This window comes from Coptis chinensis, chromosome 2 (assembly GCF_015680905.1).
Source record: "Coptis chinensis isolate HL-2020 chromosome 2, ASM1568090v1, whole genome shotgun sequence".
In the NCBI taxonomy this organism is placed as follows: domain Eukaryota; kingdom Viridiplantae; phylum Streptophyta; class Magnoliopsida; order Ranunculales; family Ranunculaceae; genus Coptis; species Coptis chinensis.
In genome coordinates this window covers 19297767-19313246 of record NC_141457.1, presented here as the reverse complement: position 1 = coordinate 19313246, position 15480 = coordinate 19297767, and the positions used below count along the sequence as shown (strand labels likewise).

The window sequence follows — 15480 nt, the reverse complement described above, 5'->3', positions numbered from 1 at the left end:
TTTGACATGTGTTGTATCCACCCCGTCATAGCACAGGTTTTAGACAATTGAACCAAGTGATGTTTGAGATATTTATATTTCAAATATTCATTTTTTTTAATTGTTTAGAAATTCGGGCTGTGACAAGCGTCATCCTTAACTAGATTGACACAGAAGGATGTGAAGTTTGAATGGACGGAGGCATGCGAGAAAGCTTTCCAAGAGCTAAAGACGCTGATTGATAACAAATTCCAGTTTTGACTATTCCGATCCGGAGAAGAGCTATGTGATTTATCTTCGATGCCTCTAACACCGGGTTAGGATGTGTCTTAATGCAAGAAGGCCAAGTGATAGCGTATCGTCCTAGACAATTGAATGCCCATGAGAAGAATTATCCTACTCATGACTTGGAGTTAGCGGCGATTATCCATGCTCTAAAGATATGGAGGCATTATGTGTATGGTGAGAAGTTTGAGATATTCTCCGATCACAAGAGTCTCAAGTACTTGTTCTCATGAGAAAGATTTGAATATGAGGCGAGGAGATGGGTTGAGTACATGGAGGACTATCGTTCTCATTGCAATACCATCCGGTAAAGCAAATGTAGTTGCCGATGCATTGAGTAGGAAGCGAGAACATGTTTGTGCTCGGATGATGATGATGAAGGAGTGGCAATTCTTTGGAGTCCGGCCGCTTCTTATGGTTTTGAGATCACGGAAATGGAAGTGGAGATCCTCATAAGTCTTTGTTATTTAGCACGGATAGATGATGTGACGGCAGAAAACACCTTGGTTCAGGAGATTGTGGATGCTCAGAATACATCGAGGGATGGACCTAGGTACCGAGGATATGTGGAGAATGCCGAGGAGGTTGATTGGGAAAAACACGGAGACGGAAGCATCAGATTCAGAGGAAGAATTTGGGTACCTTTTGATCACTCTTTGCGGAATAATATCTTGAGTGAAGCTCATAGATCGAAGTATACAATTCATCCTGGCGGTACCAAAATGTACAGAGATCTGCGTCTTCAGTTTTGGTGGCCGGGAATGAAGCGGCACATTGCGGAATATGTGAAGAAATGTGCCACATGCCAACAGGTGAAAGCTGAACACCATAGACCACCTGGTCTTCTTAAACCTCTGGAGATTCCGGAATGGAAGTGGGAGAATATAACCATGGATTTTGTATCCGGGTTACCGAGGACCCGATGAGGGAATGGATTCTATATGGGTCATTGTTGATAGACCCACCAAGTCCGCCCATTTCATACTGTTAAGAGACTACTTACTCTGCTGAAAAGCTAAGTAGGATCTACATGTCAGAGATACTGAGGTTGCATGGGGCACCATTATCGATAATCTCAGATAGAGGTACTCAATTTACCGGTTCATTTTGGAGAAGTCTTCAAAGGAAATTGGGGACCAAACTGAAATTCAGTACAACATTCTATCCGCAGACCGATGGGCAATCGGAAAGAGTCATCCAAATCATCGAAGATATGCTTCGGGCTTGCGTGCTTGATTTTGGGGGTAGTTGGAAGACTCATTTGGCATTGGCCGAGTTTGCTTACAATAACAGTTACCAATCTAGTATTGGTATGGCACCGTTTGAAGCGTTGTATGGCAGACCTTGCAGAACACCTCTCTGTTGGACTGAAACCGGAGATAATATTATGTTGGGGCTAGAGATGGTTAGTGACACCACCGAGAAGATTAGAGTGATACGGAATCGGTTGCTCACCGCCCAGAGTCGTCAGAAAAGCTATGCAGATAGGCGTAGACGTCCCTTGGAATTTTATGAAGGTGACAAGGTATTCTTGAAAGTATCTCCGAAGAAGGGTATTCAGAGGTTCGGGATGAAAGGGAAACTTGCACCTAGATATGTGGGACCATTCCTGATTTTTCAGAAGATCTCTGAGCTAGCTTATAAGCTCGAGCTACCAGAAAGGCTATCACGTGTCCATAACGTGTTCCATATCTCGATGCTACGCAAGTATGAGCCGGATCCACTACATGTTGTCGATTTGGAATCGTTGGAGTTGGAAGAAGACATTACCTATCCGGAAGGGCCAGTTCAGATCCTAGATGCGAGAGATAAGAGATTGAGGTCCAAGGTCATTCCATTGGTAAAGGTCTTATGGAGAAATCACAACGTGGAGGAAGCTACATGGGAGAAAGAAGCCGATATGAGGCAACAATATCCAGAATTGTTCGAGAACTAAGGTATGATTTAATTTCGAGGACGAAATTTTCTTTTAAGGAGGGTAGGATGTAAAGGCCTGAATTATTATTAAGGGTATTTTTGTAAATTTCATATCTACTTTAGGGTCGTTTATGTAAATTGGTCGTCGGGTTTATTTTTCAAACGTACGTAACTTAAGGAAACTTAACTCCGACTCATAAGTCACGTTAGGTAAGCGACCATATGCGAAAATTTGACAGAATGCCGATTAGCGGTTTTCTGCGTCTGTTGAAAAAACTGGCGCTGAAGTTAACGTTCTACACGCATGAGTGGGTTATTGTTATAGCCTGCGGTGAGATAGAATATAGAAGATTAAATTTAGCGGGATGGGCCGAAAAATAATCAAGACGTTAAGTCGAATTAGTGGGGGTTAGAGTTAATTAGGACGTTAAGTCTAATTAGGATATATTGGGCTTGGGCCTAAATATATCGCGGCTCGAATAGAAAAAAAAACCAAAATCGCGAAAACAGAAAATCGCACTTCCTCTTCCCCAATTCGCACCTTTTAAAACCCTAGGAGAGAGAAACTCCCTTCTTCCCCAAATTCAGTGATTCAAACCAACAATTTAAACACCCAAACCTTAGAAATCGTGAATTCGAGTGTGGAGATGCAAGAACTCTTGGAATTTCGTCGGATCGCAGAAAGAGGTGAGTGTGATTTCGTATCTATTTGATAATTTGATTTAAATATTGATGGAAGTGGATATGTCGATTGTAACCGAAAGTTATCAGGTGTTGAAGGTCGGCAAAGATTGGACGAAATGGAGGGAGTGAAACAATGGTGGAGCCGAAAATTCTTAGAGTCGTCGGGTTTTCGCGAAAAGATTAGTGAATTTAAGCCTACAAATCGATAGTGTAAACTTCGATTTCGAGTTCATTAGTGGTATTGGAAAGAAAAAAATGATAATAATAATTGGAATTTGTTTGTTGAATGTCGTATGCAGATGGTTTGGAGAGGATGAGTTGAAGCGATATCGGTGGAGCAGACAAGCTAGGAGCGATTGTGGTTCTTGACTTCGGTAAGAATTTTAAATATTCAATCTATTTTAGAGCATTGATGCTAGTTCACACTTGTTTAAGATCACGGCGAGTATCGAGTGAGTGAGAAAGAACACCCACTTAGTATTATTGGATTAAATGTGAATTGAAGAGTGGAATTTGTTGTAGTTGGAGTTAGGAAAAATCGTAATAGTTAGTAGGATTGATAGATATGATTGGCGCTGACGTCGCGGTCCTACGGTGGCTGTAAAATGACTACAGAGTTCCTGTCGAGTAACATGCGAAATGGCCTCAGAGCTCTGATATCCGTAGTTAGATGGAAATTTAACCGGAAACAAAATTTTAACGTCGAGAAAGAATTACCATGCTATCTACAATATTCAACGTTAGCATTATTATTAACGTTAGTATTATTCAACCCGCTTAGTAATATTCAACGTTAGTATTATTAACGTTGAGAAAGAATTGGGTTTTGATGCTATCTACAAAACCAAATCCTTAGCGTCGAGATTCTTTTCGACTTTCGTAGATAAGAATTTTCTCGTTAGTTTGATAAACTCTAACGACCGACGTATACATCTGATGTTATAGGAGTGATCTCGGGTGAATTTGATTAAGTGGGCTTGAGGAGAACGGAGCTTGCTAAGGTAGGAACCTGCTTATTTTCATGCATGATTTGAATTGTTTAACTAGGAAATAGATAGTTGTGTATCAACCATGCATGTATATATGATATTCATGTTTTGCATTGTATTTCCTCGCTATAAACTATATATATATATATAGCTTTCGTGTGAAATGAGTTTTCTGAAAAATCGGGGGTAGCGAGGGATTGTTTCTGGTTAAAAGTGAAAAACTGGTTTTGGGAAAAGTTCGCGTCTCTTGTCTCAATAAGGAGACAGAGAGATGGATTTTGTAATGCGGGTAAGGATTACCCGGTTGTTTGTAACTGGGTGCGAGATTCCGGATTGTTCCCAGGATGGTCGTGTTATTTACGATGATTCACCGTTTGGGAATCATCGGTTGTTATTTACTATGATCGCCCGCTTTTGAGTCATAGGTTGTTCTACTCGATTTGGAAATCCGGGAACTCACACCTACATAATCAACAGTTTGAAAGAAAAACTACATAGGTAACTAGAGTACTTGAAAATAATCGATAATATGAGTATATATATAGATATTACTATGTTTATCACGAGGGATTTAGAAAAAGGAATTGTGAATTCCTATAAAGAAGGAATTTGTCGCATTTCGAGGAGGGCGGTTAAGCTCTAGATTCCAACGTGGTGTACACCTTCGAGGTGGTGGGCCACCTTTAAAGGGATGCATCACTGGATGTAGTCCGGGAATTCCTTTTCTACTTTTCTAGATAACCATGCTTGTACGTGTCACGCTGTATGGTGATTAGCTTGTGTGGGGTTACATGTTACCTCGATGAGGTTTAGACGCGAGGAGTGAGAGTTTAGTCCACTCCTGGATGTGTGTCAGGATCCTGAGCAGTCTGCAGTCGTCGAACGGTTGACCACCGTAGTTAGGTGACAGCCCATTATGGGGGTCGTGGTCACAGGGCCCACCTGAGCCCTAAAAGCTTTGGGGATTTTGTGTGTAAGAACACAACAACGGCATTTCAGCTCCCTGCCGGTAAAATCAGGAAAACAACGGTGCATGGTTCACACTGGGAAGTATCTTGACCGAGATTGCCGCGGATTTGGCCGAGTACCCGGTCGAAGTACTACCCACTCACCATTCTAATAGGATGCAAATGCACCACAATAGTTGTATGATAGTTGTGAAAGATATATTTGAATATTAAAGAAGCATGCCGATATGATTTATGCTAGCTAGTGATGTATGTATATAGTCACGATATTTTGATTCGTATTATAAAAACCTGCATGTTTCAAATGATTTCTATAAGTAGAATATGTATTGGTTATGTGCGTTTCTACTGGGCATAGTTGTTTGCTCATCCTACTTAACATTTCAGACGAGCCAGTTGCGGAGGAGGCTTTTCCTAACCCTAGCGATGAGAGTTATGGGGATTTGGGAGGATTCCCTTATGCTTGACGAGAGACAGAGTCAAGTTTATATTTTGGACTGTATAGAGATAAGCTAGGTTATTCTTTTGATGTATATAATGAGCATAGCTCTTTTCTTTTGGTTGTATAGTAAGAGGCTAGTTCATTTGGTTGTATATATGGTGAGCTAGGCCATTTTGATGTAATATTTGATGTATTTAAGTAGCAGTTACACTTACATAGTTGGTGGATGGGATTTGATGTTGTTTAGAAGGTTGGTTTGTATATATATGGTTGTTGGAAGGTTGTAGTTAGGATTTCCAGGTTTATGACAGGTTATGACAGGTTTATGACAGGTGTTAGGGTTTACGAATGTCGATCAAACAAAGGAAACTCTGCCGAAATTTCGGTAGAATCGGGATAGGTGTTGGCCTCGAGATTCATTCCACGTCCTCGGGATGTGTGTTGGGTCTCGGGGCGTGACATATAGATATATAGATATATATAAAGAAATAAATAAAACTAAAACTAAAAATATGTTACTAAATTAATATTTATTTAAGATCCTGGTCTAGGACTCGTACAGATCGAGTTTTGTAACGTTTGCCTCAATTAAAAGTTCGAGTTCACCAAATGTCAGTAAAATACCATAAAGATTGTTTCTAGATATACCATAAAATACCCTCCTACAAAATAATATTTTGAAAATAGAAAACCATGCATGGATGCATAAAATAGACAGGAAGAGTGAAGATTGGTCAGCAAGTAGTTAATATTGTCATATATGGGCATTCATCATTATAAATGATATCTCTACTAAAGTCACTACGGTGCTTGACCATGCAGTCCACCATGTCATTTATTCTCAAAAAAAGTGATTTGTGTTTTATACCTTAACTGAAGTCGCAGCCATGATCTTGGTGGGGTAATAGTAGCTCCGACCGTTGGTGGAAGACGCGAGCTTTTGCTTGTCGTTTAGATAGGCACACCAAGCAAATACTATCTACAACAAATATAAGTACTCATTAAATAACTATTGTATTAGAGAAACCTTACTATAAAAGAAAATAAATCGAACATCGTAGTTATCAACATACAAAGCTTGACACTCCAGAATTCCCTAGCAGACATCTGAATGCACTTCGTGTCTCTTGCCACCTTAAGAAATCCACAATGAAGTCCCTACAACCAAGAAAGATGTTTGAATTGGTGGATGAGATAATTAATAGTAAACAAACTGTCAGAAAGACAAGAAAAAAAATTACATCGGGTTAGTATTAGGTGAAAATATATAGCGGAAGACTCTAGCTTCTTCATAAGTCAAAGACTTGTGTGGCTACAACCACTCTTTTAAATTTTTGAAAGGGGAATCTTCAATATTAGTGGTAGTTACAGCCTACAAAGGAGAACAAATTATAATGTTAAGGTACTTTTAAAATAAAAGTACATTTGTATATGCCAAATGAGGATACCTCAACGTCGATAGCCATTTTAATTTTCTTTTCAGACCCCGGTGATTTAAATAGCTGCCTCTTTTGGTAGAAAGAGTCTTGAAGCTTTCCTTTCTGTACGAATAGACACTTATAATCTTGATGTCATCTTCCAATGGTGTCACTTTTTCTTTAACTAGTTCAGAAAGGTGCTTATTAAGTGCAGCAAACTGTGCCATAAGATTTGCAACATCTTCCACCACTTCACAAACCGCATCACCTAAGGTACTTTTAACTTTTTTCAATTCGTCTTTGGCAATCCCTCAACTGAGATTGTAGTGAATTGACTATATTATACAGATTGTAAGTTTTAGCCCTCACTCTATGTTGCTCTGCATCTTTGATGTCAAACATGTAAAACATAACAACATGAGTCAATATATTTATGCCATATATATACAGAAGACTTGCAAAAGAAAGCAACTTGTTATCTTTGTATAGCAATCCAATACATAGAAGTTTACAAGTAGGAATATGAATTTGGTACACTAAATTACTAAAATCTAGAAAATTATGAACACTTCACCAAAATAAGATACTGTCGTAAAAATAGATAGTGTTTCTCTACTAGATATGATACAGAAACACATACGCATATGATTCACACTTTGCTTCTAATTAATGTCACATTTTGCCAAGGATAATGTAACAACATACCAAAAGCTTCTATCTTTAGTGTTTAAAAGTCCATTAACTCAGACTTTAAGAGTGAATCATTTGTTGTTGTACCAGATCTAATTAATGACACACTTACTAGTAGTGACAAGTTGAGTAGTATCTCTTTCGATATCGCTTTTGTCAAGTCCCACCTTGCAACCAATGGACATGTGATTGTATGTATTTGTAGTAGCTCAATTACCTAATTGTGCTCACATACCCAATACTGCATATTAACAACAAACCTACGTATAATAGCTAGATTATTAAGATAACAGTTTACTTACTAGTAGTTGTTGTTGGAATCTAATACTCGACAATAGTAAGAAATAAATAGTTAAAGAACAAATTAGCAAATGCACCAATAATGTCGAGGCTTCTGACACCTCCTAAGATTCAATGACTGTGGACTCCACAAAACTAAGTGGAATCTCATAACTTTTAGTTGCATTCCAGTAAAATAAAAATAGAGAAGAGAAAAAGGTGCGTTTTTATGTATTGTTCGACCATGTTCTTATAAAGAGATAGACGAACAATTAACTGAGATTCACTAATCACGCCAAGTGATTGAGTAAATCGTGTTTAGTAAGACTTGGCCAAATCAGCTACAATTATTTTTAATTCAAGAAAACGCCCAAAAACGTAGATTACAAAACAAAGCTCATTCTCGCACCCAAGTGATGCCCAAATGGATGGATTTGCACACCCCTGCACGTGTCGTGTGCGGGCACATGTACATTGAATTAAAATTAATTGTAACTAATTTGACCAAGTCTCAAAACGCATTTTTACTGAGCACAATTTACTCAATCACTTGGCGTGATTAGTGCATCTCAGTTAACTGTTCGTCTATCTCTCTATAAATATATAGTCGAACAACACACATTCTTCTCTTCTCTATTTTTATTATGAGTATACTAGAGTACAACTGAAAATTCTAAGATTCCACTTAAGTGTTGTTTTGTGGAGTCCACAGTTGTTGAATCCGGTGTGTGCCAGAGGCCGTCAATAACCATACTGACGACATTTTCCCCTTGATAACATTGTGCTATCACAAGTCTCGACATTATTGCTGCCTTTTCTATTTGATTCTTTAATTATTTATTTCTTACTACTGTTGGATATAGGTAACAAAATATTAGATTCCAACAGTTGCAATACACAGCCAGCAACCTTCGTAGGATTTGCGCGATGGCTTCTTACTCTGCTCAATAAATCATGTTGGATTATAGATGCTCACTAAGGCCAATAGATGTCGTTAATGGCATCGAAATGTTCTGAAGAGATTTAGTAAAACATTTGCCTCAATTAAAGGTTCAAGTTCACCAAATTTCAGTAAAATACCATAAAGACTATAAAATACCAAACTCAACTTCACCAACTCCGGAGGTATAAAGCTTGTTAACTCCATTACCACCGAGACTTAAATCGTAAGTCAAAGTCTTCAGTTCTCCCCGTGAGTAAGAATATATATATATATACACTATCCTATATGAGTAAGAAAATACAAACTTTTCTGAGAACAACTATAGTAAGCCTTTATAATTATAGAGAAACAAATAAGGATAAGAATTACCTTCATCTTCATCATCGTGACAGGAGAGATCATTATAACTAAAAACATGTTAATTATGAATGTTAGTACTTAAGAGAACATGTTAATCTTCTACTTGGAAGTCGTATTTTTGGTATCTTGATTGGGCCCATGTGGGCCGGTCCAGCAAAAAACATAACTCCATTATATCAATCATGTAAATATATTGATAGTTTGGCTGTTTTCAGCCATGAAACCATGTCCAAAACCTAACCCAATCGATCGCGCCAGGTTTACAACTCAAAATATCTTTTGGGCGGCAATTAGCCTTCTCACGCTATTCTAGTCCCGGTAATTTAATTTCTCTCACTCTTGTATTCTTAACGAGTTTTATTAATGTTTTGTATTTGGTATTTGCAGGGGAAGGAATGAAGGTTAAAATATTGCGTATCCTTTTTTCAGTCATTGTAATTTGTAACCATGTATTGTAGGATCTCTTGTTTTAAATTTTGTACGAAAGACTTAAGATTGCATCTTTTATAAGCAGTTCCCTACTTGGTTTGAATAAATTCGTCATATTCCAACTAGCATACTTCCTCATTTCCTCGTAAATTATTCAACTATTGAATGATGCTTGCTCGCAAACATTATCCAAACCACCTATCAACCAAATATATACTACTTATGATATAAATTTGTGTCTCGAGAATGCTTTATATTCTTTTTACTTGGATTTTATTAGACGAATACCAATGAGTGGTTAAAGGCATATTGCTCCTAAGTGCTTATGAGCTTAAATTTTGGGAACTATATAGTAGTTATATTATGTTATAATTCTGTATGAGTATGACATGATTTATCTGAATTTAGTTTTTATTTGTTTATTTGTTTTGGGAACACTTTCATTTAAATATAACCAAAAAAGAAAATAGATTGAAGCTCTATTACACTCTCTGAAGGTGTGGATGATATCGATTTCTCATACCATGGGATAGTGTTCTTGATGGAGGCATATAGGAACCCTGTGATACCTTGATGGATTTTTGTTCTCATTTAGTATCTGGACTGATCTAAGAGAGTCAGATGCTACCTTAACCATTTTCAGGTTTAGCTTTATGCATCCATGTATGCTTGCTTCAATGGCTTTGAGTTCTTGTAATATCACATACCTAGATTTAAAGTGCTCTCTATATGCTAGCTTACCTCTCCATTACAATTTTTTATCAGTCCCCCATAGCCTTAGTTGTTAGCCTCTACTGATCCGTCGGTGTTTAGAACCACTTCATCTTGTATTGGTCTTGCTGAAGTAGATGAAAATCTATTCTAGTCTTGCCTTATCTTGTTTTTAGTTTTTATTTCCATGTTATATTTTGTGGTTGTTTGGTAGCAAAAACTTGAAAATGTGTAACTGAAGCTGAAACTTGTGTAGATAGCACACACCTTAACTAAAGACTCCTTAACATATTGTTCATGTAGTAGAGCTTATATATAATTGATGTAATTAACTAGGAAAAAAAAATCATTGATGTAAATATACAATGATAGATGTTGGTGGAGCAAAGATGAGAATATTTTCTTTTTATTCTTCATTTTGTTTGTCTATATACATTCATGTTCTTTGCAGTTTTCCGTTAACATATCACTGTTACAAAATGTTGCGTGACTTTGAACAGAGTATGTTCCCTTCTCCTTGTATATATTGCATATATATGAATATATAATTCATTTCAATCAAAGATTTTGTAATACTTCGAATCAAAGTTTATAAATAGGATCCCTGAGGGAGGCATTTCTTTCATCTTTCTTCTGTTTGTTTGTTTGTAGATGGCATGCTGTAACTTCCTGGACATGGGATGCCCAAGATGAGACATGTGGAATTTGTAGAAAGGCATTTGATGGTTGCTGTCCTGACTGCAAACTCCCTGGGGATGATTGTCCACTTAGTAAGTTATTATAGCTCCCTTTATCTTCCAGATAGATGCTTCATGTATTTCCTTGATTCTCGTTGCAGGGAAGAGATTGTGTAACATGTTACTATGTTAGACTGTCTTGTTGTATCACATGCTCAGGAATGTTTGTTTGGTAGGTGAGCAGGGATAGACGTGAAAATGTGAAATAGTCAATAGAAAGTGTGGAACATTTTCTTACTTAGAATTAAAGTTGAATCTTGAAGTTTGTATGATACCCTCCTTTCAAGTCAGTGAATGGATGAAGACACAATGGCCAGCAAATATATTGAGTTTTTGTGTCTTAACTGTAGGTTATCATATGAATCCTTTATTGCTTCTGGTAGTTGACCAATATGAGCAGCTGTACGTGGTTATATTTTTCAACCAGAACATCAACAAATTTTTATGATATGATCATGTAGTTTAGAAGACTTTAAATAGGAGACGCAATGTTTGTAAACTGGATATCATAGTCAGGAAGGTTTTGTCTATGTGTGTATTCTTCCAATTGTTTGGATTCTGTTAATTTGATGGGCTATATGTGATGTATAATCATTTTTGGCGTGTTGCTTCTCAATTCGATATTATCCAAGGAAGGGAAAAAAAAGACTATAAAAAGGGAAAGAGTAACGGCTTAGAAAGAGAAACAAAAAAGAATAATTCTATCATGTAGGTATAATAGTGTCCTGAAGAATCATCTTTTTGTCTTGCAGTTTGGGGTGCTTGCAACCATGCATTCCATCTTCATTGCATCTTGAAGTGGGTCAATTCACAGACTTCTCAAGCACATTGCCCCATGTGCCGTAGGGAATGACAATTTAAGGCATGAAAAAGAATCAAGTCCTTATTCTACTGCTTTAGGTTGGAATATATTCGTCAAGTTACTGAGCTGCAGAATTATGAGTGGCATTAGTGGTAATCATTTCCTACCCATATTTTTGTTTGTATAGTAACTTTGTAGATTTTGGATATCATGGAAAACATTATTTTATGATATTAACTTTTGATGAGTAGATGGTAGCGATGACGATGAATGTATCTCGACCTTCTAAGACTTATACAAGTGATTTTACATCTTTTTCTATCTGTTTCCGAATTTTGTCATATTCCTTTGTAGGAAAGTGACGACAATTTCATGTGATATTTTTTTATTATTAGAACTTATCTAATGCAATACTATACTTCAAGCTATTAGCCGGGATATTTATTCACCATCTGGTGTGCATAGTTAATTTGTACAATTCTTGTCCATATTAATGGTCTTCACTTGCTCTGTTCCATTTTAATGAGCTTATCGTTCATCTATCTCTACCACTTGTGGGCCTTGAAGGTTGTATTATATTTGTTGATAACTACACAACACTTTTACTTTTGACAAGGTTTTGTATGTTTAGGTGCCTTTGTTATGTTAATTCTAACGGGATGTTAGAGCTCTTAGTTAGTGTGTATCAATTTAGGTATCTATGGACCATCATTAATAGTCCTGTCCAATTCCCTGGGTTGGATAAACTCTTTCCATTCTGATCCAATCTATTTGCACTATAGACTACTGGTGGTTTGATTAAGGGAATCACGGAAACCTACCTCTCCACATCAATTGAAAATCTGGAGGGGCATAAACCATAGCTATTGTCAAGAAGTTGAGAGGAGAGGAATCAATGAAGAAAATGTGAACAGCTACAACTGGTGAGATGTTAGGGACTAAACTATTCTGAGCAACAGTTCAACACTATCATTGCGGCTGAGAGTTCTGCCCTGTATTCAGTATTCATTCCTGTGGTCTGTTACTAGTTCAACAATTTTCGCATCAATTTTAAAAATTTGGTGGTGAGAATTTGGTTTGTACAAATAATAAATTGGAAAGTTGTTTAATGTTATGATCACAACGTTCCGGTTATACCAACACGTGTCTTGGGTCGGAACCAGTTCACAATCACAAACAGAGCTCAGCTAGTTTCTCGGCACCACCTCGTACTGTTTCTTCTTCTTCTTATCATCTATTGCTGTTTACGTGGCACGTGTATATTACCAACCTTTTGCATGGTCAGCGTTACAAGTGTGTTCACCAGGTTATCTGTCTCCATGCAAGAAGAACAACTCTTCACACTCTTCATTTATCTTCCCAAAATACCCTTCAAAATTGCTACCAACTCTCGTTTCTTAAAAAACTTTTGTCTTCTCAACACAGTTTAACAGAGAATCACAGAAGAACAAGGAAAAAGAAGTCAATCCTCTAACGGAGAATTACACCAAAAAAGAAGAGAAAAAAATGTCTGGAGTATCAGTTGCAGTGGCTCCAAGAAGTGAACCAGATGAAACCATCGATCCAAAATCAAATGGAAATCTCCACCGCGTTAACCTTCATCAACAAAATGATCAACCAGTAATGGGTAGTGTAATGGGGTCGTTGCGCGTAATTGAATTACAACTAGTAGCATTCATAATGGTATTTTCAGTAAGTGGTCTTGTCCCTGTTGTTGACATAGTGTTTCCAGCCTTCACTTCCGCTTATCTCATTATCCTAGCTCGTTTCGCCTTCCCTTCCCATGGTAACACTGCTACTAATGCACGAGACATCTTTCATGGGAGTAGATTGTTTCGGATGTACGTAATTCTTGGAACAACCATAGGTTTGTTCCTTCCTTTGGCGTATGTGTTGGGTGGGTTCGCTAGAGGTGATGACCATTCGCTTAGATCTGCTACACCACACCTGTTCTTGCTTTCGTTTCAGATCTTAACTGAAAATATAATCAGTGGGCTTTCTTTGTTTTCGCCACCTGTGAGAGCATTGGTACCGCTTCTTTATACTGTTCGAAGATTGTTTGTGATCGTTGATTGGGTTGTCGATGTTTGGCTTAACAAGACTTTGCCAGCAAATGCACCTTTCAAGGTAATTCAACATTTCTGTTTGGTAGCTATGGACTTATTTTACGGAAAATGCAGATTTTTCTTACATCAAATGAATTTGTTGATGGGTTTTACGCAATCTTTCTTTTGCTACGTATATCTTGACAATTTTTCTACAAAATTTCATATAGTCCAGTATTTGTAATTCAGCATGCAAACTATTCATTGAAGAATTAAGAATTTTCTTTTCAATCAATTAGGGTGGTTTCATTAATGTTCAAAACACGAGCAATGCTTGAAGTTAAAAAACATTAATATTAATATTCTGGGACACGAGCAAAGATTGGAGAGCTTATAATGATTGATCATTTGGGCTTTGAGGGGATTTAGCGTGGGCTCTTAAAAAATAGCATGATGTGGAAATCCAATCAAAACTTAGTAATTTTGTAGTTTACATTGAATTTTGTCACGATCGATCATCTATTTTGTTTTCCTTATAACATTGGAAAAACTTTTACACCAATAAAATGTGCTTAGGACATGGGACATGTGGTTCCTAGGGCTTGGGAGCAAGCGCATTTTCACCTCTGCAAGGAATCAGTAGTGTATGTATTTGATTATTGAGACTGTCTCAGATTGTTGTCAAGTGTGACTTACGGAGGATAGGTGCTCAAGAGAGTATTAGCTTAATTATTGAGTGAATTCATCACTCAAGTTCAGTTTGTGAATTCTTAGTCATGCTTTCATGTTTGCACATATTCACACTAGTTTATATTTGTAAGTTTACGCTTTGACTGTGGGATGGAACATTAGTTATGGCTCGACTCAGGGTACCAGTTCAGCATGACCAAAATGAAGGACCATTGTCAAATATCGGATATGATCACACTCCACACTTCTCTATTTACTTTCTCTAATCAAATTGTGGATTTTTTTAGTAGGCTTTGATTTTGTTACTCCTATCTGATGAATATGCTTTGGTTGTTCCTATGATGAGATCTACAGTCATCAAAATTCAGTAAAAACTTGTTCAGCGGCTTCAGTGCTATGTAGTCAATGCTAAATGTTGTTATTTTCATCTCGTTCATATTGTCATTTTTTACTGATCCAAATTTTTGTTGTAAGTTGCATCTTATTTCTGGTAGAATATTCAAAAACAGAGGATTTAGTTACTCATAAAGTTCCTTGCAATTAACGAATTATTTTGTAGGATGTTGTGTGGTATTGGTTCGGCAAGATCTTGGCTACTGCAAACTTGGTCTATTTCTCTATCAATCTTTTTGTATTTCTAATTCCTAAATTCCTTCCAAGATCCTTTGAGAGATACTTCATGGAGAGGAATGAAATTTATTCCAAGGCTGCCGAGGACAAAGGATCTGCTACAGGATCAGCGAACAAAAAACAGACTACAGATGAAGAGTCCAAGAAAGCTGATTGATCTTTGATGTGGCGAAGACGTAGTTCTGAGTATGTAAAAATAAAAAGGCTCAGTTGTGAACAGTCGGTTCAGCTGCATGGGAAATGAACTTTTACAGGATCTGAGGTTTTCCCTCTCCATTAGAAACTTTTGGTTTTAGGTCTCATGTGAGTTGAAGTCTAGAGCTGTGTTTGGTGTTTAAAAATTTTCCCTCTCCATCATCTGTGGTTGTATTTAGGTTCTGACTCTTGGTTCCGCAAAGCATGAGGAGGATTCCACTAGCTTTGGGTTTGTAATGGACACGTATTTATGTATTTTACTTGGAACAAAAACACTTTCAATGGTC

The 15480-nt window shown here is 37.3% G+C and overlaps 2 protein-coding genes across 2 annotated transcripts; both read left to right on the top strand.

Moving 5' to 3' along the window:
- Positions 1 to 10590: 10590 nt before the first annotated feature.
- Positions 10591 to 11699, top strand: APC11 (anaphase-promoting complex/cyclosome 11; the record flags this gene model as incomplete). The annotated part of the gene is given in 3 exon segments (XM_086592839.1): positions 10591 to 10595; positions 10746 to 10864; positions 11584 to 11699. Coding segments are annotated over 3 exon segments (240 nt in total), but the record flags the coding sequence as incomplete, so codon positions are not given.
- Positions 11700 to 12752: 1053 nt separating this feature from the next.
- On the top strand, positions 12753 to 15480 carry LOC147515239 (uncharacterized). The gene is made up of 2 exons (XM_086586371.1): positions 12753 to 13760; positions 14928 to 15480. The coding sequence occupies exons 1-2, from the start codon at positions 13140 to 13142 to the stop codon at positions 15153 to 15155; spliced, it is 849 nt and encodes a 282-aa protein (XP_086442497.1). The 5' UTR covers positions 12753 to 13139; the 3' UTR covers positions 15156 to 15480.

Excerpts from the sequence above, each read along its gene's own strand:
- LOC147515239 (XM_086586371.1), top strand. The coding sequence starts at position 13,140 with ATGTCTGGAGTATCAGTTGCAGTGGCTCCAAGAAGTGAACCAGATGAA. Across the intron at positions 13,761-14,927 it reads CAGCAAATGCACCTTTCAAG|GATGTTGTGTGGTATTGGTT; the intron begins GTAATTCAACAT and ends ATTATTTTGTAG.